Raw genomic sequence first — 24,542 nt, 5'->3', positions numbered from 1 at the left:
CTCCCATTGAGGACCCTCGCGTAAGGATGATGGATGTGGAAAGACACGCACAACATTTTCCTGTTGACACTCTTTCCATCGACCTTTAACCAACTTGTGTGTCAAGTAAAGCCGGAATAGTGTAAAATCTTCAAGTTCGGTAGGTCGATCCCAATATATTTTCAAAGGTGATTTCTCCGTTCGCCCCGAATCATTATTAACAGAATAAGATTCTTCACTTTCCCCAGTACCACAAATCCATCTTGGTGCTTCTTTGTTAAGATTCAAGAAGACAAATTGCTGACTTGAATGGTAAAGAGGAAGGCCGAGAAGAATATGGCAGGTTTCTTGGGCAGAGATGTCCTGTTCCGCAACACTATGTAATAAAAGCTTTTGGGCCGGAGCAAGTAACGTATCTTCTGGCTGACTTTCACTAAGGATTCGATTTAATACGTCCGAAAAGGCTGACGATCGCGGTTCTGCTTTGCTTGCATATTTTGCAACGTATTGCAGCGCAGCATGTATACTAAGGATTGGCTTTAAATCCACATTAGCCCTCCAACCCTGTAATTGAAGTCGACTATGTGAATTTATGTATTGATCGTTCCTTCTCGTTACAAGCTCCGGTTGTCCATTGTTATCATCTTGCACGAATGTTCTTTCAACAATTTCTTTAGGATATCTAAACCGGCAAATTTGTTGTCCTTCTCGGTTGATACGAAGACAGTACGCAGGACTACATCAGGTATGTCGTTGCAATTTATTAATCAAGTCGATGTAGTCTTGCTGGTCATCATTTAATTCATTGCTTTTCTTTTGGCACGGATGCCATTTAGGAACAGGCATATCGAGTCCTGGATTTATTGTGGTAACGAGACTGTCAAGATATTGTATAATTTCATTCATTTTGTTCTCATCTTCCTTCATATGCTTCCATTCTATTGTAGGTGCATTTTTTCTTTTTCCGATTCCATGCACGTGCCACTGGTAAAAAAATGGTCTATCCTACACATATCCTACATATATCTTACATATATCAGGTACTCAAAATGTAGAAAATCATACACAAATAATACACATATCATACACATATCGGGTATTTATATATATAGTATACCTATCAGGTACCTGATATATGTATGATATATATATTAGTACCCGATATGTGTATGATATGTGTATTATTTGTGTATGATTTTTTACATTTTGAGTACCCAATATGTGTAAGATATGTGTAGGATAAATCATTTTTTTACCAGTGGTGAACACTGCCGCGATGTTGCCATTCGAACCTAAACCACCAATCTTCCAAATCCTATTGTTTCTTTAAGACGTCATTAAAGAAAATTTCAAATCGCTTATGAAAAAACCAGTCCGCGATATGAGGATTATCCACGATATTTTGGTGATAGCGTTTGGCTGAAGTTTCACGATTACTGTTAGATGGCATAAGCTAATGGAGCTCAGGCCAATGCAAATCGGCGGCACTAAACGTAAAAAAGATTAAGCCATCCGGTCCTATCTGCTTAATCATATCATTTAATTCATTGCATCGAGCATACCAAAATTGATGAGATCCACGTAAACCTTCTCCAAATCGCATGATTCTATTGGCCATATAGTTATCGCCTTGGGTAATTCTTTCCTGAATATCTGTAACGGTAATTTGCGCATCGGTAAGATTTTGCTTAACGTACACCTTTCCTTCTTGTAGTGCCCGCCAACGCATTTGGGAATTCAATGTGAAATACCGCCAACGAGCATAACGCGCAAATCTTCCGTCCTTGTATTGAAGAAGGTACCTGAAATACTCGGCAGGCTTTATATCTCTAATACGTTCTGCGCGAAGGTCTGCACTTCCAGTCGGGTATAAGGTTAGGAATGCGCATGCTATATACCCTGACGTCTGGAATTCGTTAACAGGATTTCCATTTATTTGTGGCCACATTATGTGATGATTTTCATTTTGTATTCGATCGAGTGTGTTTCTAATAGCAGTATCTTTACGATTGGCTGAGGGTGGAAGTGGAACGAAGGTACGTGTAATAACGTCATCCTCACTTTCGTCGTAATCAATATCTTCATTAATATCTTGAAGTTGGTCATCAATTGTGCCATCAATTGGCAGAGACTGGAGAATTTCATGATCGATGATTACGTCAGCGTAGTAACGATTATTTTGTTTTAACCAGATTAACGCTTGAGTGACCTTATCACGACAAACTTTGAAATCCCTAAACGCTTCCGCATTGCTCGCAGATTGACGACATATGACAAGCACATCTAATAACGATGGATGCCTAGGAAGCTTTGAAGCAAATTCTTGGACATCTTGAGGAAAGTTGATTACGTTTCCTCGATATCCATGCTGACCTCCACGAAGTCTATAAACCGACATCACGGGAAATACTCGCGCAACCAACATTTCCTTAATTTCTGTGAGATCACGAAGTTCATCAGGTACTTCGCCTGGGTCCATATTGTTATCTTTCGAAAATTTTTTTGGCTGCTTTTCTTTATGGCAACATCGGCATTCCCCCTTATAATTACAATTGATGGAAAATTTTCATTGCACGTCGTGCAGAGCGAATGTTTAAATTTATTAACTTTGTTACGAAATTTCTTTAGAAAATCTCGCTCGAATTCACCAAGTACACCAGCATCGGTATGTGTGTCTGCGCCATCTTCTGCGCCGTCATCTTCTGCGCCGTCCGCGCCACTATCTTGATACTTTTGCTGCGGATTTTTTTGTTGCGAATTCAAGTCTTGGGCCGTTGTATTTTGAATATTTTTCAGGTATTTTCTTCGTTCACGGTAGTAACTAAGACATTTTTCACGTTGTTCGTCCGTTTCTGTTGCTAACTTTACGCGTTTTCGTTCTTTGTCACGTGCATCACGCGCCTCTCGCTCTTCAGCATTTGCATTTTCCCTTGCTCTTTTTTGCCGCGTAATTTCACGTTGCTTTGCAAGGCGTGTTTCACGTTGACTAGATGTTTCATTCTCTCTAGCTTTACGCTTTCGAAGTGTGTCTCGGCTTATGAATTTATTATCCATTATGCATGCTATAGAGAAACTCCATAGTAAGGTTGCTTGCCGAAATCAAGTAGTTTAGGCCAAGGCCGAAACTTTTTTAAAACCGAAAGTTTAGGCAATTAAAAGTAAATTTGCCGAAATTATACAATGCCGAAACTTTTACCGAAAGGCCAAAATTTGGCCGAAATTATTGGCCAACATTAATACTATAATTCTGGCCGGAATAATGATCGACATGTAAATTTCCTTTTATGGAAATTTATGTAACATTTGTGTGACACATTTCTCCGATTTTACTGGGAAACAAAATTTCCTTTTTTGGAAATTTGTGTAACGTCACGTGACACAATATCATAATTTCGGCCGAATTTTAATTTTGGCCAAAATTAAGACCGAGTTTCGGCCTAATTTCGGCATTTTCGGCATTTGATTTGATTGGCCGAAACCTTTCGGAATTTCCTTTTTAGTTTCGGCAGGCAACCTTACTCCATAGTGGCTTGTATTTTACTTTTGTTAATCGAACATCGCATATGATCATCACGCCAGATTACCGTATTTAGAATAAATATTAGTGATAAAAAACGGTTAATTATGCATTTATTCTTACGAATTTATTTTTACCAATTTTCAATTGTTAATAATTAATTACATGATAATAGTATGATATACTTATTTAAATTTTATTTTACAAATAATACTCAAATTTTATTAACGTATACATTCAATTATTACATTTGATATTTATGATTACTACATTTCTTATCTAACCTTAAATTCGAAATGTTGCAAAAGTAATTAACAAAATTTTCTCACTCCGGACCCCCAACGGTTTCCGTTTCCTAGTATAATATATAAATCTATCAAACCTACTCTTAAAAAAAAGCTTGCTTAATACCACAGTTTTATCTTAAATTATGATTTGGGTTTAGCATTAGTTATTTTGATGTAATTGAATTGTACCCGTCTTCAGGACTGTTTGGAACTGAAGATGCATCGTTAGTACTATTATCTGAATATTCTTCGAAAGATTGTTGTGGGATGGCATCTTGTTGATAATCAACAGGTTGTTGAACAATTTGTTGACAAATTAAATGTTGTACTTTATAATTATATGGAAGTCGATGATCGGGAATGTGGGATAAATCAATTCTATTATTTAAGAGTTGCGCGATTTCCGTTAAATTTAATTCGGTATAAGTAACATAGACATGTGCATCATTTGGTAAAGGAAGATAAAATTCAAATTTTATATTATCGGAGAATTGTTGTGAGATGGTGTCTTGTTTATAATCAACAGGAATAGGAAGAATTGAAGATACATCGTTAGTATTATCATCTGAATATTCTTGGAAATTACGTTGAATATCCATAGTATCGAAAGATTGTTGTGGGATAGTATCTTGTTGATAATCAACAGGTTGTTGAATAGGAAGAATTAAAGATACATCGCAAGCAGAATATTCTTGATAAATTGGTTGAACATCCATAGTATCGAAAGATTGTTGTGGAATGGTGATTTGTTGCCGAATTATATGTTGTACTGTACATTATAATGATATGGAAGTCGATGATTGGGAATATGAGATAAATCAATTCTATTATTCAAGAGTCGCGCGATTTCTGTTGAATTTAATTCAGTATAAATAACATGGTAAATACGCGTATCATTTGGTAAAGGAAGATAAAATTCAAATGTATTATTTTGAGACACAGGAGCAATATCATTAGAATTATTAATGAAGTTATTTCCAGTTTGACCTATTGATAAATTAGAATAATCCATGTTCTAATTGTTGAGTTTATACTGTATATTGTACTGGTGAAAATTTTAAATTTTTTTAAAAGAAAAAATCAAATGTATTTATATTTTTTTTTATACAGTATGCAATAGTACCTTGAGTTGTATAACATATTTTCTTTTTTTAAAGGGCGTTCATAAATAAATACAATATTATTTATATTGTATGCAGGTAATAAAATGATCGTCGATTTTTATAAATTTTTTATAAAAGGGGTTATATAAATAAACTAAAATTCATTTGTCAATAACTACAGTTCTGATTGGAAGAGATTCCAGGTCAGAAAAAAAAAAAATTTTATAGTTGATACAATATAAATTTTTTATTAAAAGGGGTTATATAAATAAACTAAAATTCATTTGTCAATAACTACAGTTCTGATTGGAAGTGATTCCAGGTCAGGAAAAAAAAAAATTTTCTTTCTTTTTTTTTTTTTTTTAATTGTTCAAAAAATTTATAATATACTCTTTATATAAATTCCCATAAAATAAAAAAACCTGAAATAAATAAAAAAAAAATTTTTTTTTTTAAAATATAAAAAAGAAGGCAGGGACCCTTCATATGGTAACTTTTTTTCAAGACCCACATCCCTATCGATTTACGATTATTCTTTAAGTGATATTATTGTTTCAGATTTAATTATCTGAATTTTTAGAGTCTTCATTGTACATAAAAACTGTTCAATTTTCCCCCAATTCTCCATTTTTCAATATGATTGATGTTGTACATTCTGTGAATCTTGACCAGCAACGTCCTCATTTCCCTCACGATCAATATTTTCCTAATAATACACCTGCTACTATCTCTACCACTACGCCTGTTCAAGCATCTTTTGGTTTCGATTTACCAGGTGAACTTACTCAATCAACTTCTTGCGTCAATAATTTTTTCGAAATACCAAATTGGACGTTCATTGCTGCAATGACATTTCAATTATCAGACCAGGATATAAATATTAATAACTCACCTCAATCGAACGTTACGACTTCCCAACAATAAAATTCGCGACAATATAACGATATGACAGCTACCGCTTTTTCTAATCAACATCAATATTCTCACGATTCCTCAGTTCAACAAACTTCTATTTTACCTTCCCCTCCTTTTGTTGAACCTTCAGGAAATTATATCGCGATTTCATCAGCTACTAATAGTACTCTATGGTTATCCTTCTTCAATTTTACCAACATCTAATACTCAATCTATTACATTAACTAATAATTTGGATACTGGTAATCATATTGGTAATAATTACTCAATCAATTCTCGTAACGCTTATACAACTCAACAACAACATCATCATCAACATCAACAACAACATCATCATCATCATCAACAACAACATCATCATCATCATCAACAACATCATCATCATCATCATCATCATCAACAACAACAACATCATCATCATCATCAACATCATTACAAATCAATTAATTTCAGGTTATAATTTTAATCCAAATCAAATGTTATCAAACTTCGATTCCTTCCTCTATTGGCAATAATTCACAACATCATGATAATCATCAAATATCAAGATCTATCAATAACTTTTCTCGTCAAGACGCTACAACAAATTTACCTATCAGTATAGCTCCAAATTTGTTTATGCAACATTTAGTAATCAATCAAGTAATGGTTCAACAATGTTAGTACCATTATATGATCCTTCTACAATTTTTACGGCCAAACCTACTCCTACTTCCACTCCTACTCCTACTCCTGTTTCAACAACAATTTCTATTTCACAAAATTCTAACACTACTTCTGAAAGTACTTCACCAATAAAACAGACATACAGTCAACTCTGGATATAACGAACCTTCCGTTCCAGGAGGTTTAGTTCGGTATATAGTGAATTCGTTATATAATATACCAAACTAGTTTTCTTTATAGGTAATTTAGGCCAAATTTGTAATGCTGGCCAAAATTATAATTTCTTTTAACACAAATTTTCGAAAAAATTACTAGTAATTCTGGCCAGCACTATAAAATTGGCCTGGACTACTATATAGTCACATGACCGTTCGTTATAGAAAATATAAAGTTATTATATAGCTGATATATAGGGGCTGGTTAAGTTTGGTTCGGATGCGTTATATAGTGTTTTATTATAAAAGTTCGTTATATCCAGTGAAATTATTTATAAAAAATCGGTTCTGGAAATTATGATTCGGTATAGCGAGGTTTCGGTACAAACAAGTTCGTTATAACCAGAGTCGACTGTACTCATATAGTGGACCTCCAAAGAGTTGTTATTCAAGATTACCCTTATATGACAGACCTTTCAAATGTGATCAGTGCCCTCAAATCATTTTTATTTTATTTTTTATCTTTGCTAATTAAGAGACTTACCGAAAATTTTTTTTTATATTAGGTTTCAACAGGAACCACGACCTCAAGCGGCACAAAAGGATCCATTTGGTCGTGAAATCTTATCCTTGCCAATATTGTGAAAAACAATTCAGTCGAATGGACGCGCTTAAAAGGCACGTCCTTGTTCATAAAAAAACAAAGATATACATATTAGTACGATAGGCGTTTTTTGGTTGAACGAAAAATGGAAAGGTTGATCAACATTATGAAAATTTTCCATCTGGTTTTGGCTAGACTAGAATACTCCGTAGTTAATTATTTTGGATTTGATTATATTACTAAAATCAAGATATAAATGACGTACTACATGATCTGTTCACGACCCATTGTCCCACTATACTTTGTGTACATTGGTTGTCAATATTTCTTGCTATAATTAGCGATTCAAATTGAACAAAATTTTTTATATTTTATAGAATGAATGTATAATATATAAATAATTTGGCGTGATTTGAATTACCTGTTGTTGAGATATTCTACTTAATTAATTTTTGGACTAATTAAAATTCTTTAACAATTTTTTTAAAATTTGAAAAATATGTATACACTATAAAATTTTAGCACTTTATAATAATTTATAATTATTTTTTTAATATTATAATTGTTGGCTCTTAACTTTATTCGTAACATTACTCGTAACACACTATATATTAATTAAGTTACATAACCCAAAAGTAATTTTACAACCCTATATGTTAAAAAGTAAAATTTTTACGACACTAGGACTTACTCATATCTGATTGTTCGGATTTTGATCGCAAAATCCGTTAACCAGTCCAAAAATGTAATCAACATAATTACAAATAACACCTTCATTTTTTCTTATTTATAAATTGCGATCAAAAATTCTACTTTTTTGTGGATCCGTAACTGATCAAGTTCGTCACCCAATAATCAATGTACAGGCCTACCATTAATAATTTTTTTCTTCACTAATTTACATAGCTTTCAAAATTGCACAAGATAATCAAGAAGGAAGATGAATTGATGAGTTGAATAATCAATAAGTAATTTTATTGAATGTATAATATGACGGTCTCTTTAACCGACTGCGTAAATTATAGTTATTTTACAGTTTTATATTCTTATTGAATATCTACCGTAATAAAAGCAACTGTTAAAATCACATTGAGAATTAAATCGATTCAGCTAAAATCGAAAATTGATTTTAATGCAAATAAGTTAGATGGCCAGTTTCGTTTAATGTAGTCAATAACGATTTGCATGTACACCCTTCATTCTTTAAGCATTCGGGAAATCCATGATCTCAATCAAATGACGATCCTTTCTTATTTTTTTTTTTTTTTTTATAAACGTATTTTATTCATTTTATTAGTAAATTAAAACGCATTCTATTGACTAGTAAATACAAAAAAAATACATTGAAGCTAGTTATTTCTAACTACACCTCTCCATATAAAAACTTTAGAATAATTTCTAAAGTGTAAACTATCGTAACCAGCGTGCTATTCACGATATATTCTCATAAACTAAGTATTTACTAAATTACTAATTACTTGACTAGCTATTTTAAATCTATTATGATCTCCTAATCTAAATACGTCATTTTTTGTTTGTTCTTCTAAGTCTATTTTTACTAATTTTTTAATTTTTTTACTGTTTTTAGTATTTTCTGATTTCTCCAAATCTAGTAGTTTTCCATCGTCATTACTTTTGTTCCTTTTTCGTTTAGTATCTTTGAAAACACCCATTTGTTTCTCCAATTCAATTGTCTCATTGCAGCGCTCTATCCAAATCTGTTTATGAACCTCACTTAAATACTCGTTAAGAATCAATAAAACGAGTTTTCGTTCTTTATTTTTTTTATAAGTAGTTAACCATTTCTCATTGATTAAACCTCTTGTTACTTCTCTAATTATACCTTCAGTTGTCATTATAAAAGAGCGACTTGAAGCTATACTTAACAATGTGTTTGTAAATTCTTTACATGGTATATCTTTGTCCAACATGTCTTGATTATCCAATAAAATTTGATTAATACTATTATTAAAAATGTTCATTTCTGTCATAGCATTATTTGAAACACATGTCCAAATATGTTCCCATGTCTCATCTTCTATCGAGCATCGGGGGCATTTACTATTGGTTATTCCGCATACTCCTCTTTTGATCCTTTCTTATTTATTTATAATAATAATAAAATATTAATATATATCCCGAGTTACACTATAATAAACTAATTCTAACAAGATATAAAAGGTAATTTCTTAAATTCTAAACTAACAATGTAATTTCTCTTTCCCTTCATTATTATTTCTAAAAAATCATTAATTAAAATAAATTAATGAGGCACTTTTTCATTATAAGAAAAAGGCAAAAAGAATCAAATAAGAAAATTACAGTATATGTGGAATTACATGGGTGTGTTTTTGATAATTTCTAACTGAAAGGAATTCGCTCTCAATTTATAATATTTCCTTATGCCTTCGAGGACTTAATCTAGATAACCCATTATAAGAACCAATAAAATATCATTGCCCAAAATTATAACCAAATTAAAATAACATACATAAAATAAAATAATACACAAGATATTTACATAAGAATAGTTTTACGTCGATTACAGACGTTACCTCCAATAACAAAATAATTCCCAAAAATATATTTCTCATCGAACATGTTTGTCATTCCGGATCGCAGTAAATAAAAATACTTTAAAATTTTATACACTTTTAATAAATTCACTAGATAATTTTGGCATTACACCGTGTACCGTTGTTCATGCGTATACCGAATTAAATTCAACAAAATTCGCACAATTCCTGAATACATTCCTAAACCTGTTAACTATCAACAAAATATCATTCAATAACAATCGGTAATATGAATATTCAATCTACGCTTTCAAAGAATATTCAGATAATAACAGGCTCAATTATTACAATTTCTCTAAACAGTGCTATCCCTGAAGATTCGGATACTCAGGATAAATTACAAGTAAAATGCGGCAAGCTAATGATACTATTACATTTGATGTTGTTATGCTTCATTTAATTTACGATCCAAAACTTTTATTTTTTAAAGGGTGATTTTTGGATGGATAATTACATTATAATTTTACATTATTTTATTAGCATACATTTTAAAATTTTTTTTTAATTTTTAATTAAGATGATTTTAACAGTGAAATTCATCAAATATTTTCATTTTTTTTTATATGTAATAGTTATTAATATCAAGTATTAAACTTTTGATTACATTTTATTAAACATGATTTTATTAATGTTACTGTTTTTTGAAATTGAAATTAATATAATTTTGTTATGTTAAATAATAAAAAACTTAATCACTAAATATTTAGGAGGAAAACATCAGAAAAATCTTGAAGAACTCAAGAGATCATTAGATGACGTCATTCGAAGTGGAACAATAAATAATTATTTTCATAGTATTTGCTTAAACAACTTTTTCTAAATACTGCAAGCAAATTTTCCAACATTCGTGCTAATACATTGCGTAGATATTGAAGATGAGTTTCAAGATAAAGTATTTTCATCAATCATGTTTATTAGACTTTATAGTTTGTTGGATCGTTAGAATTTGACTCATAACCTGCTTATACTGAACTTGATGTAACTGTTGCTACCGAATTTGTGTAGATTGGGAGGTAGTAACGGAAAATAAATAATGGATTTATAACGTTCGGTAAGGAATTGGCAACAAATATATATATAATAAAAAAAACAAACAAAGTATTCAGGATATCGGAAAACAATCGGTAGGGTTTTATTAACAATCTTTGGGATTCTAACAATATTATTACTGCCTCCCTCGGCGCTCTGTAATATTCGGAAGATCCTTCTTTTACAAATGTCAATGCTAAATTACTCGGAAAATAGACAAAAATCCTGCTATCCTTTATATACTTTCCAGAATTCAGCATAATTTGTCCAAAGACCAACTTGTCCTTTGGCCAATTTGTCCGAAATACGAATTGTCTTCCGGCCAAGTTGTAGATCGGCCAAATTGTCACATTTCGTCCCACTTTATTACCCAAACTAAATACCAAAAATAAATAAACTATATCCCTATAAAAACGAAATGAGTTAAATTTGTTTAATATTGTGCTCATGTGTAATAAAATATCTAAAAAAGCACCATTTTGTTTAATTTTTTTTGTAATAAGACATAAATCGGACAAAATGGTGTTTTTTGGACGTTTTTTACACATGAACACAAATTTAACACATTTCATTTTTATAGGGTATATGTATGTCAATTACCCAATATAAACATAAATAATAAAACTATTCATTTAATCAATAAACTATCTACAATATATACATTTAAAAAAATTAAATATATAAAATCTATAAATGCGTGTGACATCGTAACATAACTTATATATATTATATAAGAATACTAAATCTCTATTTTAAAAATTTTCTAGGTTTGAATTATTTCATGTTGTGTCATCGTCGAAGGGTATTGTGTTTTTTTTATATTACTAATCCCGAAAAATTGGCCCACATTACAGTAAACTATATTCGGGACAAGGTAAATTTTTGAACCCGACATCCGGTCCGGTATGTCGGATGCCGGATTATCACGTGAATCAAGATTTTTTTTTTAAAAAAAATTCAAATTCATGGCAAAAAAAATCATTATCAGATTAACACTTGAATAATTGAAAAAGACTTGATGGAGCATCCAAACCAACTGCTGAAATTCCAATTTCAATTCGTTTGTTACAACCACAATAGATTACATCGGAAAAAGCATCGTAAATTTGAGCTATCGTGACTTCATGTAACTTTGGGAGAATAAATCCTTAATTTATATTACGAGATCTCAATTTGTTATTTTTCTCGATTGTTTATAAATATATTTTCTTCAACAAATAAAGTAAATTTAGAGGATTAAAGTAATAAAGTGAATTAAGTCGTTTAAAACTTTCTACACTATAAAAATGATGTATATTATGAATCATTTATTAAATTAACCCTCATATGACGATTTACGTCAGATACTATAAGTAAACATTCTTTTATTTTTATTGGCTCATGGTATTTTCTTATAATTAACAACTGTAAAGAGATATTCCACCTCCCGTTCCAATCTTATTGCTTGAAATAAATGTGTTTAAAATCAGAAATATCCTTAAAATTCAACCCTACTTTTATAGGATTTACAGTATATAGATATCCTGTATAAATTGACCATGAATTCCATTATTAGAAGTTTTTAATATATATTATCGAAATAAAGTGACCTAAAAGGATTTATATATTCAATCTTAATAAAATCTTGTTTAATTTTAATAATTTCTTGTGATTTTACCTATCATCATTTGCATAATAAAAGGAAATTTAATGTAATTCTTGTAATTCTCCACTTTATTGAATACATTAAATCTAAAGTAACTTAGATATGGAATTTAAAGAAGAAAGCACTTATTTTTGTAAAAAAGAAATAATAATAATAATCCAGAAATATGACGAGAACCACATTTACGGTATATATCCACCGAAAATTCTTTTAATCTAAACTTACATAATTATGTTAAGCTTATAAGTTTCCATCATACCCAATTATTCCCTATGCCCTTAAAGTTAATTTAAATATCAAAAATCAAAAATGAAAATTAAAGGTAATAAATAGATGTTTCGTTTAATTTCATAAATTATTCTTAAAAAATGGTGTAGTCTGGTATGTTTGAATGAAAAAAAAAATACCAGATTACCGGATAATATTGGAAATGTGATAAAAATAGAGGACTGATAAGCATGGCGGACATGCTTATATCACCTTGCCGATCATTTGCCGATCACATAATTCCAGATTTTAAAATTTATTGCAAAAGCCACAAAATTTTCAAAATAATGTGGCAAAAAATTATGGAAATCTAAGCTAAGCATTGAATCATCATATAATTTTAATTATATAATTGTTAGCATAATTTTTTAATATTTTTATAACACATTATTCATATATGATAATTCATAAGTTTTTACCGATCATCAGACAAAATTTGATGGGCGGAGATGAATATGCATGGGCGAAACTCAAAACTTTGCACAAATATTCCTTATATTATGTAGAATCTATAAAAAAAATAATGCAGTGATCTGATTCATAATGCAGGTTTTTTATTAGTAATATATTTAGTGAATAATTTCGTAAAATGAATAAATATATGCCAAATAATAATAAAAGCTAAAAAGTTTCTAATGAAATTTAATATGCAATAAATTAAAACCAAATTTAAATTATTTGTGTAATTTGAGCATATATTATTATGTAAATTTTTTTAGCAACGGTATTTATATTATGTGATATAATTGAATAAATGATCGGCAAATGATCAACAAATAATCAGTATTGTGATAAAATAGGGATGTCCGCTATGCTGGACTGATATAATAATAATAATAACATAATTATAATATCAAATATGCAATTCTATCAAACTCATTCTTAAAAAACTAAGAAGCTTATTTAAGTTAAACATAAAAATATTTGAAATTATATTAATTAATTTATAAATTATAACATAAGTATTATTATATTTCTTACAGCATATAATGACATACTTAATACTACAGTTTTATCTTAAATTATAATTTGGGTTTAGCCTTAATTATTTTGATGTAATTGAACTCCATTGTATCCATCTTCAGAACTGTTTGGAGGAACCGAAGATGCATCGTTAGCATTATTATTTAAATATTCTTGGAAAGTGGGTTGAATATCCATAGTATCGAAAGATTGTTGTGGAATGACGTCTTGTTGATAATCAACAGGTTGTTGAATAAGAGGAATTGAGGATACATCGTAAGCATTATTATCTGAATATTCTTGGAAATTAGGTTGAATATCGAAAGATTGTTGTGGGATGTAGTTTTGTTGATAACCGGCAGATTGTTGAACAATTTCTTGCCGAATTGAATGTTGTACATTATGATGATATGGAAACCGATGATCAGGAACGTGAGATAAATCAATTCTATTATTTAAGAGTTGCGCGACTTCTGTTAAATTTAATTCGGTATAAGTAACATGATAAATACGCGTATTATTTGGTAAAGGAAAATAAAATTCATATGTAATATTTTGAGGCGCAGGAGCAATCGTATTAGTATTATTAATGAAGCTATTTCCAGTTTGATCCATTGGTAAATTAGAATAATCCATGTTTTTAATAATTTTTAAATTGTTGGTTTATATTTTATATTGTATCGATGAAAAATTTGAAATTTTTTTTAAAATAATAACCATGTATTTATATGTTTTGGTTTTTCTTCTCCTTTAGTTTGAGTTAGTACCCGGTCCCAAGTAAAATTACCATATTACCACACAAGTTTCACTGCAGACTGCAGTGACAACGTATACAAGAAAAAACAATCAAAAAAAAAAAAAAAATAGCTCATTCAAAAATTCACATGATCGTGGAGTCAGTCACACATGTTGTGTCATTCTGTTTCTTTTGAACTGAGGTTGTTACACTGTAGATCGCGTCTAACTCTAGTTCAATGATTAGTTATTGATATAATTCGGATAGAATCATCGTGTTGAAGAATTTATGCAGGATTTTCTTATTGAATATCTATCATATTGAGAACTGGAATCGATTCAGCTAATATCGAAAATTGATTTTAATGCAAACGATTTTAAGTTTCAAGATGCAACATTTGACGTTTTTAGTGTGGTCAGTTTCGTTGAATGTAGTCAACGATTTACACGGACATTATGTTTAATATTTAATTTGGCTAGGTCACCCCTTCATTCTTTAAGCATCAGGAGATTAAATCCACCTTTCATACCACATCAATTTAGTATCTCAAATGATGATCATGAACTGGCGCTGAACGGTAAAATATTATTCGTTCACCGAAATAACTATATAAGTAAAATTTACAAAAAAAAATTAAAAAAGGTTTTTTAAAAAAACACAATACAAACACAATTTACAAAAAAAAAGGTCATACACAAACAAACACAAAAAAAAGTCAAACACAATACAAACACAGTTTACAAAAAAAAACATCATATAAAAATATATTCAATTGAAATATTGAATTATAAAATATAATTAATCTTATATGATTTACAAAAAAAAAAAAAAGTATCTAATTTATATATTAATAATACTATTATTCCTGCGCTTCAGAATAATAAGAATAATAACTATCTTTCTATACCAAATTATACACGTATCTACCATGTACAGTACGTATACCGACAGAAATCGCACAATTCCTGAATAATAATATCCATTCCTAAACCTGTTATCTATCAATAAAATACCATTCAAACAACAATTTTCAACTTACTTTCCAAGAATATTCAGATAATACTGCTTACGATACAGGATCAATTATTATAATTTCTCCAAACGGTACTATCCCTGAAGATTCAAATACTTCAGGATAAATTACATCAAATAATCAGAAACAATCAAAGTAAAATGTGGTATGCTAATGAAATGATATTGCACTATATGCATATGATATTGGTAATGATTCGATTCTTATATGCTTCATTTAATTTTCGATCCAAAATCTTTTAGTTTTTTAAAGAGTGATTTTGAATGGATAATTATATTATAATTATTACATTATTTTATTATTGTCACTATTTTTTTTATAAAAGTATTCACTTGTCCTTTTTTAAACTCTATTTTTATTTAAGAAATTATTATAGTAAGAATAAATTATATTTTAACAAGAATAAATGATGTTCAAGGATATGGAATATAGCCATAATTATAATATGTATGGTATTCTGTCCTCTGAACAATTTTTTTGAATGACGCGATGCGGTGTCAATTTGTCATGTAAACATCACTCTCTCCTAACTCTTATCCCACGCAATTCATATCTTATATCATCTGCGGTGATTTGAATAAATTTCTTGTTAATATTAACTCTAAAATATTTATTCATAATTCTATAAAGTTTATAAATTTTTCTCTTACCAAATATTTTCTTTTCTCTTTATGGAATCCTCTTTTTTTTTGCTACAGTAGTATATTAAAAGATATAAAGAAATTATTTAATCTTTGTTATTTATCTCTTAGATCCTTGTCGGACACTTTCCCAAATGGCATTTTCCCAAATATTTCCTGAAGTCAATTTCCTGAATGACCATTTCCCGAACTGGATAATTCCCGAAACTTCAATACCTATTTTCCGAATTCCAATCTCCTGAATCAAATGAACCATCCGATTTCCTGAATTCTTTTATGCCGGATCCTTTTATAAAATGGAACATTATTCCTAATCAAGAAAATAAAAAAATCGCAAGTTCGGATTCTTCTGACGCGAATTCTTCAAAATGAAAGCAAATAATTTCAGCAATAAGTAATTCTGCAATAGAATTAATTTGCAAAACATTAATTTCTTCAAGCGGAAATTCAGAAAAATGTCCATTTGGGATATTTGAATTCGGAATTTGGAAAGTGGACTTCAAGAAATAAGATTCAGGTATATTCAGGAAAATCCCATTAGGGTAACCCTTTTAGATTACTAGTATAGATTATTCCAACCAGCAACATAATGGTAAAATATATCATACCTAATTTTGATTATTAAAACGATAAAATCTACACCATAATATATCGGTATGGTTTTCCCCATATATATAGATTATTTGAACTTTTTACGCTTTCAGTTAGGTTATTTTTTTGGTTACGGTATGCTCTTGGATGTATATATATATACAATAATAAATTTACAGGTACGCCTAATAAAATATATGCCTATAATATTTTTTTTAATTTTAAAACTTACCATTAAAAGTTAAAGGAAATTTTTAAATAAAATTAGTATTCATTTTGTCTATAATACAACTGTAATGTGATTAATCATACCTAAAGGTTATTCATGTGATATTGTAATTCCTATGGATATTTCGGTACAATTGGCATCGTACTCATCGTACCATCGTACCCATCGTACCATCGTACTCGTACATAATTAATAATACCACTTATTATATCATATCGTACCATACTACTTTACTAGCATAACTGTCGCGAATTTTTACCTACTTTTTTGTTTTTTGACATCAGGCATTAACGTTAAATTATAACGAAAAAAAAATTATATATGACTCTAGGAAAAATGAAATATTACCTTTTGAATTTCTAATTAATTTTTTTTTACCAAATTCCCACAAATTTTTGTTATATAAACGTGTAGGTAATTCACTTCTTTTCTTGTTAAACATTTTTTTCTTTTTATCAAATAATCATACTTTCATAATACTTACACAAGAAGGAAAATGAATAGTTTAATCAGGAAAGAAAAATTAATTACGAACTTATTTAAAGGGGTTCAAAGGGTTCACGCGTTCAAAATATGCATAGTTAGTTAGTCGCATAGTTTTTCTGGTAAAATAAGTTCGTAATTAATTTTTAAAACACGAATAACGGAACAACGCAAAGTACGCGTAGACATAATGAACATGAATTATGAATATAATTATACTTCATATCACCGATCAGATGGTCACGCAGAAATTTTTTCGTGAATGTTACACAAGCGTCTGGCCCGAGTTTAGGAGTTATGAACTTTCACGTGATAGCGTTAACGTCACTGTTAAAACGTGATATTAAAAAAAAATTTTAATTAATTTTTTGTTAATTTACCATGATATAAGTCATATAACTTTATAAATTTATTACCATTATCCAATGATTGTGTACATTTTCTGATCTTTATTTAAAAAAGGGGAAAACTCTATAAGCTAAAATTTATGTTACGAACTATTGTATGAAAGAAACTAAATTGTTTTCTTCTCTGTAACTTTTTTTTTTATTTAGAAACTGATAACTTATGCTTCAGTATATACGTTAGACGCTCAAACACATCAAATAGAGAATATCATTTATTATGCAAAAATATAGATGCATAAACGCCTAATAAGTACATCTCATAACGGGATTTTTCTAAATGATGCATAACGCTTAAAAGTAATAATTGGCTTTCTAAATACCTCACACTTAATAAACGACAACTGTATTGGAAATTCGGATATTCACTTACATAAGTTGAAAAGAATATTAGTGATTTACAATAAGCAGATTAATTAATTACTAATACATGAATGATTGATGATTTCGGCAGTCAATATACCATAACGATAAAAGAAGTGTACAGGTAATCACGATTAAAATGGAGAGAAAGAAGATGATGATAATGCGGATTTTTTGTTCATGTTTATGAACATAAATGTTCAAGTTTATGAACATTCTTTTTCATAAATGTTAATATTTATGAATATTCTTCTTTCACAAATGTTCATATCTTCTTTCCATAAATGTTCATATTTATGAACATTATTTTTTCATGAAACGTTCCATTTCTCCCGAATCTATCCGAGATTGTTTAATAGCAGTAATGATCTGAATACTTGGATTCCCGTAGATTTAAATTTTAAACATGTGGAAATGAGAATAAATGGAAATGATAAGACATATGTGACATTAATTTATAAGAAAGAAGAAATTTTGTGGAATTTATTAATAATATTGACAGGATTTAACCAGTAATGCTAAGATCAATTGAATGTACATTTAAAATGGCATGATTTTTTTAAATACAATTAATCACTCGATATTAACATGAGATCATCGAACTTTGACCATAGGATGCGTGGTGGTTATACAGAAGATTTTCTGTTTAACATCAATACCAGTTTTTTTTTTTTAAAGTTTAAAGTTATTTTTTAAGGAGAGGATCTGGAAACAACAATAAATTAAATAAATTATTAATATAGATATATTTATAACTTATAAGGAGAGGGAGGAGGAAATCCACTTTATTAAAATATTGAGAGACATTTTTTTTTTAATTATTAATTATAAATAGTGAAATTTTTCTATCCATATTAAGTAAATAATTTTAGAAATGTAACACTAACAGATTATGTATGGCATGGTCATCATAATTCATAACGGCCGAATATCGGCGTAGTAATAAATATTTACCATTGAACTGTTGTCGGGAGGCCAAAGCTAATTAGGATAAACATCGGGATTTTCCAAATTAAAATTTTTTCGAACTGTCAACCCCGAATTACACGTTTTTTGTATATCAAACTTAAATAAAATTCCGAGAGACTAAAAAATCTGAAACAATTAAATTTTTAGAAAGTAAGGAAAATTATTGTTATTACAAAAAAATTGTGGAATTATTTATTATTATTTTATTTTTTTTTATTTTTTTATTTTTTTTTATTTTGTTGTGGAGGAATAAATATTTTGATGTGGAGTATTGGGGTACAGGGCAAAGAAAGAATTTACAACATCATTGTAATTCTCTTTCGTACTAATAGTAATAATATGTCGTGTAATTCAATTAATAATAATTATGCATTTTACCATAATAGAGAATAAAAGTCCATTTGGGAATTCATATGCGTGGAGCATTTGATATGATGTAATTTGTGATTGATTTATTGAAATGTGATCAAATAAATAAAAATCAAAATAAATAAATTATTAATGTGTATATAATTAATATATATAATATATAATATATACGTATAGTAGTAGTATATGTATATGTATTACATATATTATATTAATAACTATATAGATATTAATAAAAAGACCATAAAAAGTTCAATATGTAGGTAATGTGGTTCATATGTAACAGTAACAGTTGTACAAAAAAAAAAAAATCAAAAAAAGATATATTGTTTTTTTAAGATTAAAGTTTTTTAGAAAAGAGATGAGATGGTCAAAATAAAAAAGATTATTATTTCTTCTATTTTCGTTATAGATTGTATAATCGGTTTAAAGAATTTCTTTTTTTTTCATAAGTGAATGCATGATATAATACAAGTCACTAAAAAGAGTTTATTGAAAATGAATGATGATGAAAAGTTCCATTGTCTTTTACTTTCTAATTTAGTCCTTATTAAAAAAAAAATCGACTAAATTTTTTTAATGTACTGCTTATTTTTTATATTATGATCAACGTTCTAACGTTGGCGGGAAATTTGGATCAACCTCAATAAAACCCGCCAAAATATAAACATTTAAGTGTTGATATTTTTACTATTTCCATATTAAGAGATCAACGATTATAATAATAGTAAATGATCTTCAGAAGTCTATCATAGAAAAAGAAGGTGATTTTAATATGTTTATGTTACATTTTCACGGTCTTTTTTATTCCCTTAAAAAAAAAGATAAAATAAAAAATTACCTGTTTTATTAACAATTATTTTTTGTTTGATGAAAATGTTTATAAGAAGAAAATTTTCAAACATTAAGGAGATAAAGAGAATAAAGACACATTTTACATTAACGCCACGAATAATTACTCTTTACAATCACTTATAAAGTAAATAAACCAAAAATCATTACCTAATTTTCTTAATGATTTTCGATAAATTCGGAATGAATGCAAATATGGAATTTACTAAGCCTTCTTTGATATTAGATATCAGGCTAAGCAGGAGTCTTAACTTACCCTTGTCTCCGCTTTTTTTTTATTACTTTTTCATCTTATGTTTCAGTTACAGAACTTGCAGAAATATTAAATATTGGATTTTTTTTTCGAATATTCTATTATCTCCTCATCTTAAATCTTTTTAATCATCTTAAATCTTAATTCCTCCAATAATTTTAAAATATTTGAAAGTTTTCTTTTTTTGAAAATGAAATATTAGCCTTACATTACTTTTACATTACTTCTACATTTTACTGTAATAAAATAAAAACATTAATGAATATCATTTCCCTTATTGTGTCTTCAAGAGTATCACTGTATATTATTATTTTAATTTAAAATTTTATATTATGTTTTTGGCAAGTATACCAGATCGCATGAGTTGCACGTTTTGAAACATCTTTACATTTGTGTGACTTCCTTTTTCATTTGTTTTTTTCCTATATATATATACTGTCCCGTTTTTTTTAATTATATTTCATCCCCATTTGTTTCTCTTTTTTTTTTATACTTTTTTAAAAAAAAAAAAAAAAAAATTATATATATATATATATAATTTTTTCGTCTTTTTTTTTTTTTTTTTTCTTCTTCTTCTTATATTTATTTTTTTTATTATTTATTTTATAAAACAAAAAAAAAATTTATAAATAATAATTGAATGTATTGGTAGTTATTGCTTCTTCTTTTTTCTTTTTTATTATATATACCATTCTTCGTCCTATTTTCTGATAATTAAAAAATGGCGGTGGATCCTAAAGATATTGCTGCTTTAACACCAAAGTTTCTCAGTACTGTATATAAACATTTTAAAAATGATATTCCTGATTCAAATTGGGATTTAAAATTACATTTAGGTGTTACAATGCTTCGTTCATTTCTTCAAAGGGGTAAACATAAAACGATCGAAAAACATCAAAAATTTCTTGGAAAAGCTCATATACCTTCTTCTCCTTCTGTATCTGTTAAAAAAACTATTGTACCTGAAACTTGTCGTTCTCAAGCTGAAGATATTATGGCTGGTTTATTAAGTGGTCAAGAAGAAAAAGTTGGTTGGAGATGGAAAGAAGATCCTATGAAACAATCCCCTCTTAAAGGTGAATGGGTTGAGGCAAAGAATAGAAAGAAATTAACTTCCGCTGATAGAGTAATTTTATATATACATGGTGGTGCTTATTTTATGGGTAGTGCCGCTCAACATAGATTTTTAATACAAAAAGTTGCTAAAGCTAGTGCCGCTAGAGCTTTTAGTATTGATTATAGATTAGCCCCTCAATCCCCTTTTCCTGCTGCTGTTGTTGATTCTTTGGCTGCTTATCTTTATTTAATACAACCTCCTGCTGATGCTGGTTTCGATCCTATAAATCCAAAACAAATTGTTATCATGGGTGATTCTGCTGGTGGTGGTTTGGCTTTATCTTTAATGCTCGTTTTAAGGGATGCAGGTCTACCTCAACCTGCTGGTGCTGCTTGTTGGTCTCCTTGGGTTGATCTTTATCATTCTTTACCTTCTATATTTTCAAATGGTCCAACTGATTATATACCAAATGGTTTTGTACATAAAGCTTCTCCTGCTAATCCAATAAAGGATTATAAAAATATTCAACAAAGATTAGAAAGAGTTCAATATTATGCATATAATTCTGCTTTATCCATTCCTTATGTTTCCCCAATTCTTTCTGATGATTTGGGAGGGTTGGGTGAAATTTTTATTGTAAGTACTTTATATTTTAATCGTGATGTTTTCTTATAATTTCCAGTTAATAATAATAATAATAATAATAATATAATATATATTTTTTTTATATAGACATGTGGAAGTGGAGAACGATTAAGAGACGAATCAATTTTGTTGGCTCATAAAGCGGCAAAAACTCATCCCGAAATTTTTGAATGTAATAAACCAGGAGTAAGATCTTATCCTCCGACCAAAGTTAATCTCAACGTCTATGAGTAAGTAATCATCATCTCATAAGTAATTCTTTATCATCATATGTTAATTTATTTTTAACATTATTATTTACTTTTTTATAATTTAGAGCTATGCCACATGTATTTCAATTATTCTTGTTTCATCCAGCGGCTACTGATGCAATTAAGCGTACGGGTGCTTTTGTACGAAAAATTATACCTGAACCATCAAATGATGCATCAAGTTGCTCTTCAAATTCATCATTTTCATCGCCACATTCATCTTTTTCATCAACTCATAAGCAACGAGAAAAAGATGTTCCCACAAACTTAACCGGCTTAAAACAAAAGAAATCATCATCATCAATATCATTACAAGATTATTTTGATGAGGAACTTGACGAAAATGATGATAATGGAGAAGTAAATTATTTTACTAATAAACATATTGATGTTAAAGGAAATTGTAAACGAACAAATGACATGTTGGATGAAGGTACTTTACGTGAGTGGGTAAATATGTTGGGGAAATTGCCTGATTTAGAAGCTCATCCAGAATTTATGGATATTTAGATAATAATAATAATAATAGATTTATTTCCCCTATTTTATATATACAGTATATAATTTTACAAAACAAACTTTAAATTTTTTTGTACAGTTTTTTTTTTTTAAATTTTTAATTTACTTTTAATTTAATTTTAGTAATTTTTTTTTCCAAGTAGAATATTTTACATTAATAATATTAATGTGTGGATGTTCAAATTATTACAGTATTTCTGTTCGTAATATAGTAGGTAGTATCAGCGTAGAAAAAAAAAAAATTAATTAATATAATAAATAAAATGCCTCAATTTGGGGTTTAATCCGTGAGACGTTAGAGTATGTTGTTATATCTAGTACAAAAGTGTGTGGTTGTGTAATTGTCAATAAATTGATCCGACATTAATGACATTTAATATGTACAAATATGTCTAATTAATTTACGATAGGATATTATAAAATTTAAACTTTTTTTTTATACCTAAATTATGTCAGATTTCAAAAATAAACAATTTAAATTTAAACTAATTTGTACAACCTTTATTTCATGTCGAGTTTCAAAAAATGTATCGTTTTTGCGTTACTTGTACCATCAGGTGCTATTTTCAAACATATTTGATGGATGTAATCAAACTGTTGTGATAAACTAACTGTTATGACTAATACTTACTAATATCGACATTTTACATCAATTCATTATACAGTACAGATAAATATAAAAAGGTTTTTTTTTTTGATGCATTTAATCACTATAAATCTAGAATAGAATTTCCATCAAAAATTTTGTAATCTCTTTTTTTTTTCGTTCTTTTAGTTGCATTTTATGTTACAATATTATTTATAACATACATTTGAGTATAAAAAATGCAAAAAAGTGAAAAAAAAAAATTTATTTTAAGTAATGCAACTTGATTGGTAGATTTTGATAACATATGATATTATGACAAGTATACTATATGCCAAATTGCCAACCCAAAAAAAAAAAAAAAGAATTGTGAATTTAAATAAAATAATAGTTAATAATATTATTATTTATTTTATTTTTTACATTTCAAAATTTTTGTAAAAAATATTTAAAATATTTATTAATTTCACAGATAATATTTTTCTCTTTTTTTTTTTCAAAAAAGAAGCCATATTTCATTATATATATATTTATTTTATTTTTTTATTTATTTATTTTTATTTATTTCATTTAATTATAATTATAATTAAAAAAAAATTTATTTTAATATGAAAAATTTTATAAAGTAAAAATAAATACAGTATAATAAAATATTATAATATTATATTACTTTATTTTTAATATATTACATAATTTTTAATTATAAAAATTATAAAAACTTTTATAAAGCTTTATTGAAATAATATTTGGAATTATAATTTTATTTTCAAATTTTATAATTAGTATTATCAGTTATTGTTAAATTTAATAAACTTTTATAATTAATAACTTTAGATATAATAATTATAAAAAAAA

At 28.3% G+C, this 24,542-nt stretch overlaps 8 protein-coding genes across 8 annotated transcripts; 3 read left to right on the top strand and 5 right to left on the bottom strand.

The window, feature by feature from the left end:
- Positions 1-2,495: 2,495 nt before the first annotated feature.
- On the bottom strand, positions 2,496-3,033 carry OCT59_026901 (uncharacterized protein; the record flags this gene model as incomplete). Its single annotated transcript, XM_066136572.1, has 2 exons — positions 2,496-2,518; positions 2,628-3,033. 2 exons carry the CDS (start codon positions 3,031-3,033, stop codon positions 2,496-2,498), a joined length of 429 nt encoding a protein of 142 aa, XP_065993048.1.
- Positions 3,034-3,947: 914 nt separating this feature from the next.
- On the bottom strand, positions 3,948-4,499 carry OCT59_026900 (uncharacterized protein; the record flags this gene model as incomplete). Its single annotated transcript, XM_025310870.1, has 1 exon — positions 3,948-4,499. One exon carries the CDS (start codon positions 4,497-4,499, stop codon positions 3,948-3,950), a length of 552 nt encoding a protein of 183 aa, XP_025177656.1.
- A 41-nt stretch (positions 4,500-4,540) lies between these two features.
- OCT59_026899 (uncharacterized protein) lies at positions 4,541-4,795 on the bottom strand (the record flags this gene model as incomplete). The annotated part of the gene is made up of 1 exon (XM_066136571.1): positions 4,541-4,795. The coding sequence occupies one exon, from the start codon at positions 4,793-4,795 to the stop codon at positions 4,541-4,543; it is 255 nt and encodes an 84-aa protein (XP_065993047.1).
- A 727-nt stretch (positions 4,796-5,522) lies between these two features.
- On the top strand, positions 5,523-5,810 carry OCT59_026898 (uncharacterized protein; the record flags this gene model as incomplete). The annotated part of the gene is made up of 1 exon (XM_066136570.1): positions 5,523-5,810. One exon carries the CDS (start codon positions 5,523-5,525, stop codon positions 5,808-5,810), a length of 288 nt encoding a protein of 95 aa, XP_065993046.1.
- Positions 5,811-5,831: 21 nt separating this feature from the next.
- Positions 5,832-6,628, top strand: OCT59_026897 (uncharacterized protein; the record flags this gene model as incomplete). Its single annotated transcript, XM_066136569.1, has 3 exons — positions 5,832-5,882; positions 5,956-6,254; positions 6,433-6,628. The coding sequence occupies 3 exons, from the start codon at positions 5,832-5,834 to the stop codon at positions 6,626-6,628; spliced, it is 546 nt and encodes a 181-aa protein (XP_065993045.1).
- A 2,049-nt stretch (positions 6,629-8,677) lies between these two features.
- OCT59_026896 (uncharacterized protein) lies at positions 8,678-9,208 on the bottom strand (the record flags this gene model as incomplete). Its single annotated transcript, XM_025329162.2, has 1 exon — positions 8,678-9,208. One exon carries the CDS (start codon positions 9,206-9,208, stop codon positions 8,678-8,680), a length of 531 nt encoding a protein of 176 aa, XP_025177658.2.
- Positions 9,209-13,784: 4,576 nt separating this feature from the next.
- OCT59_026895 (uncharacterized protein) lies at positions 13,785-14,342 on the bottom strand (the record flags this gene model as incomplete). The annotated part of the gene is made up of 1 exon (XM_025326135.1): positions 13,785-14,342. The coding sequence occupies one exon, from the start codon at positions 14,340-14,342 to the stop codon at positions 13,785-13,787; it is 558 nt and encodes a 185-aa protein (XP_025177659.1).
- A 7,008-nt stretch (positions 14,343-21,350) lies between these two features.
- On the top strand, positions 21,351-23,092 carry OCT59_026894 (uncharacterized protein; the record flags this gene model as incomplete). The annotated part of the gene is made up of 3 exons (XM_025317775.2): positions 21,351-22,322; positions 22,419-22,561; positions 22,648-23,092. The coding sequence occupies 3 exons, from the start codon at positions 21,351-21,353 to the stop codon at positions 23,090-23,092; spliced, it is 1,560 nt and encodes a 519-aa protein (XP_025177661.1).
- Between the last annotated feature and the right edge of the window lie 1,450 nt (positions 23,093-24,542).

This window comes from Rhizophagus irregularis, chromosome 7 (assembly GCF_026210795.1).
Source record: "Rhizophagus irregularis chromosome 7, complete sequence".
In the NCBI taxonomy this organism is placed as follows: domain Eukaryota; kingdom Fungi; phylum Glomeromycota; class Glomeromycetes; order Glomerales; family Glomeraceae; genus Rhizophagus; species Rhizophagus irregularis.
Note: the sequence above shows the minus strand (reverse complement) of the source record. Positions and strands in the feature narration are given on the sequence as shown.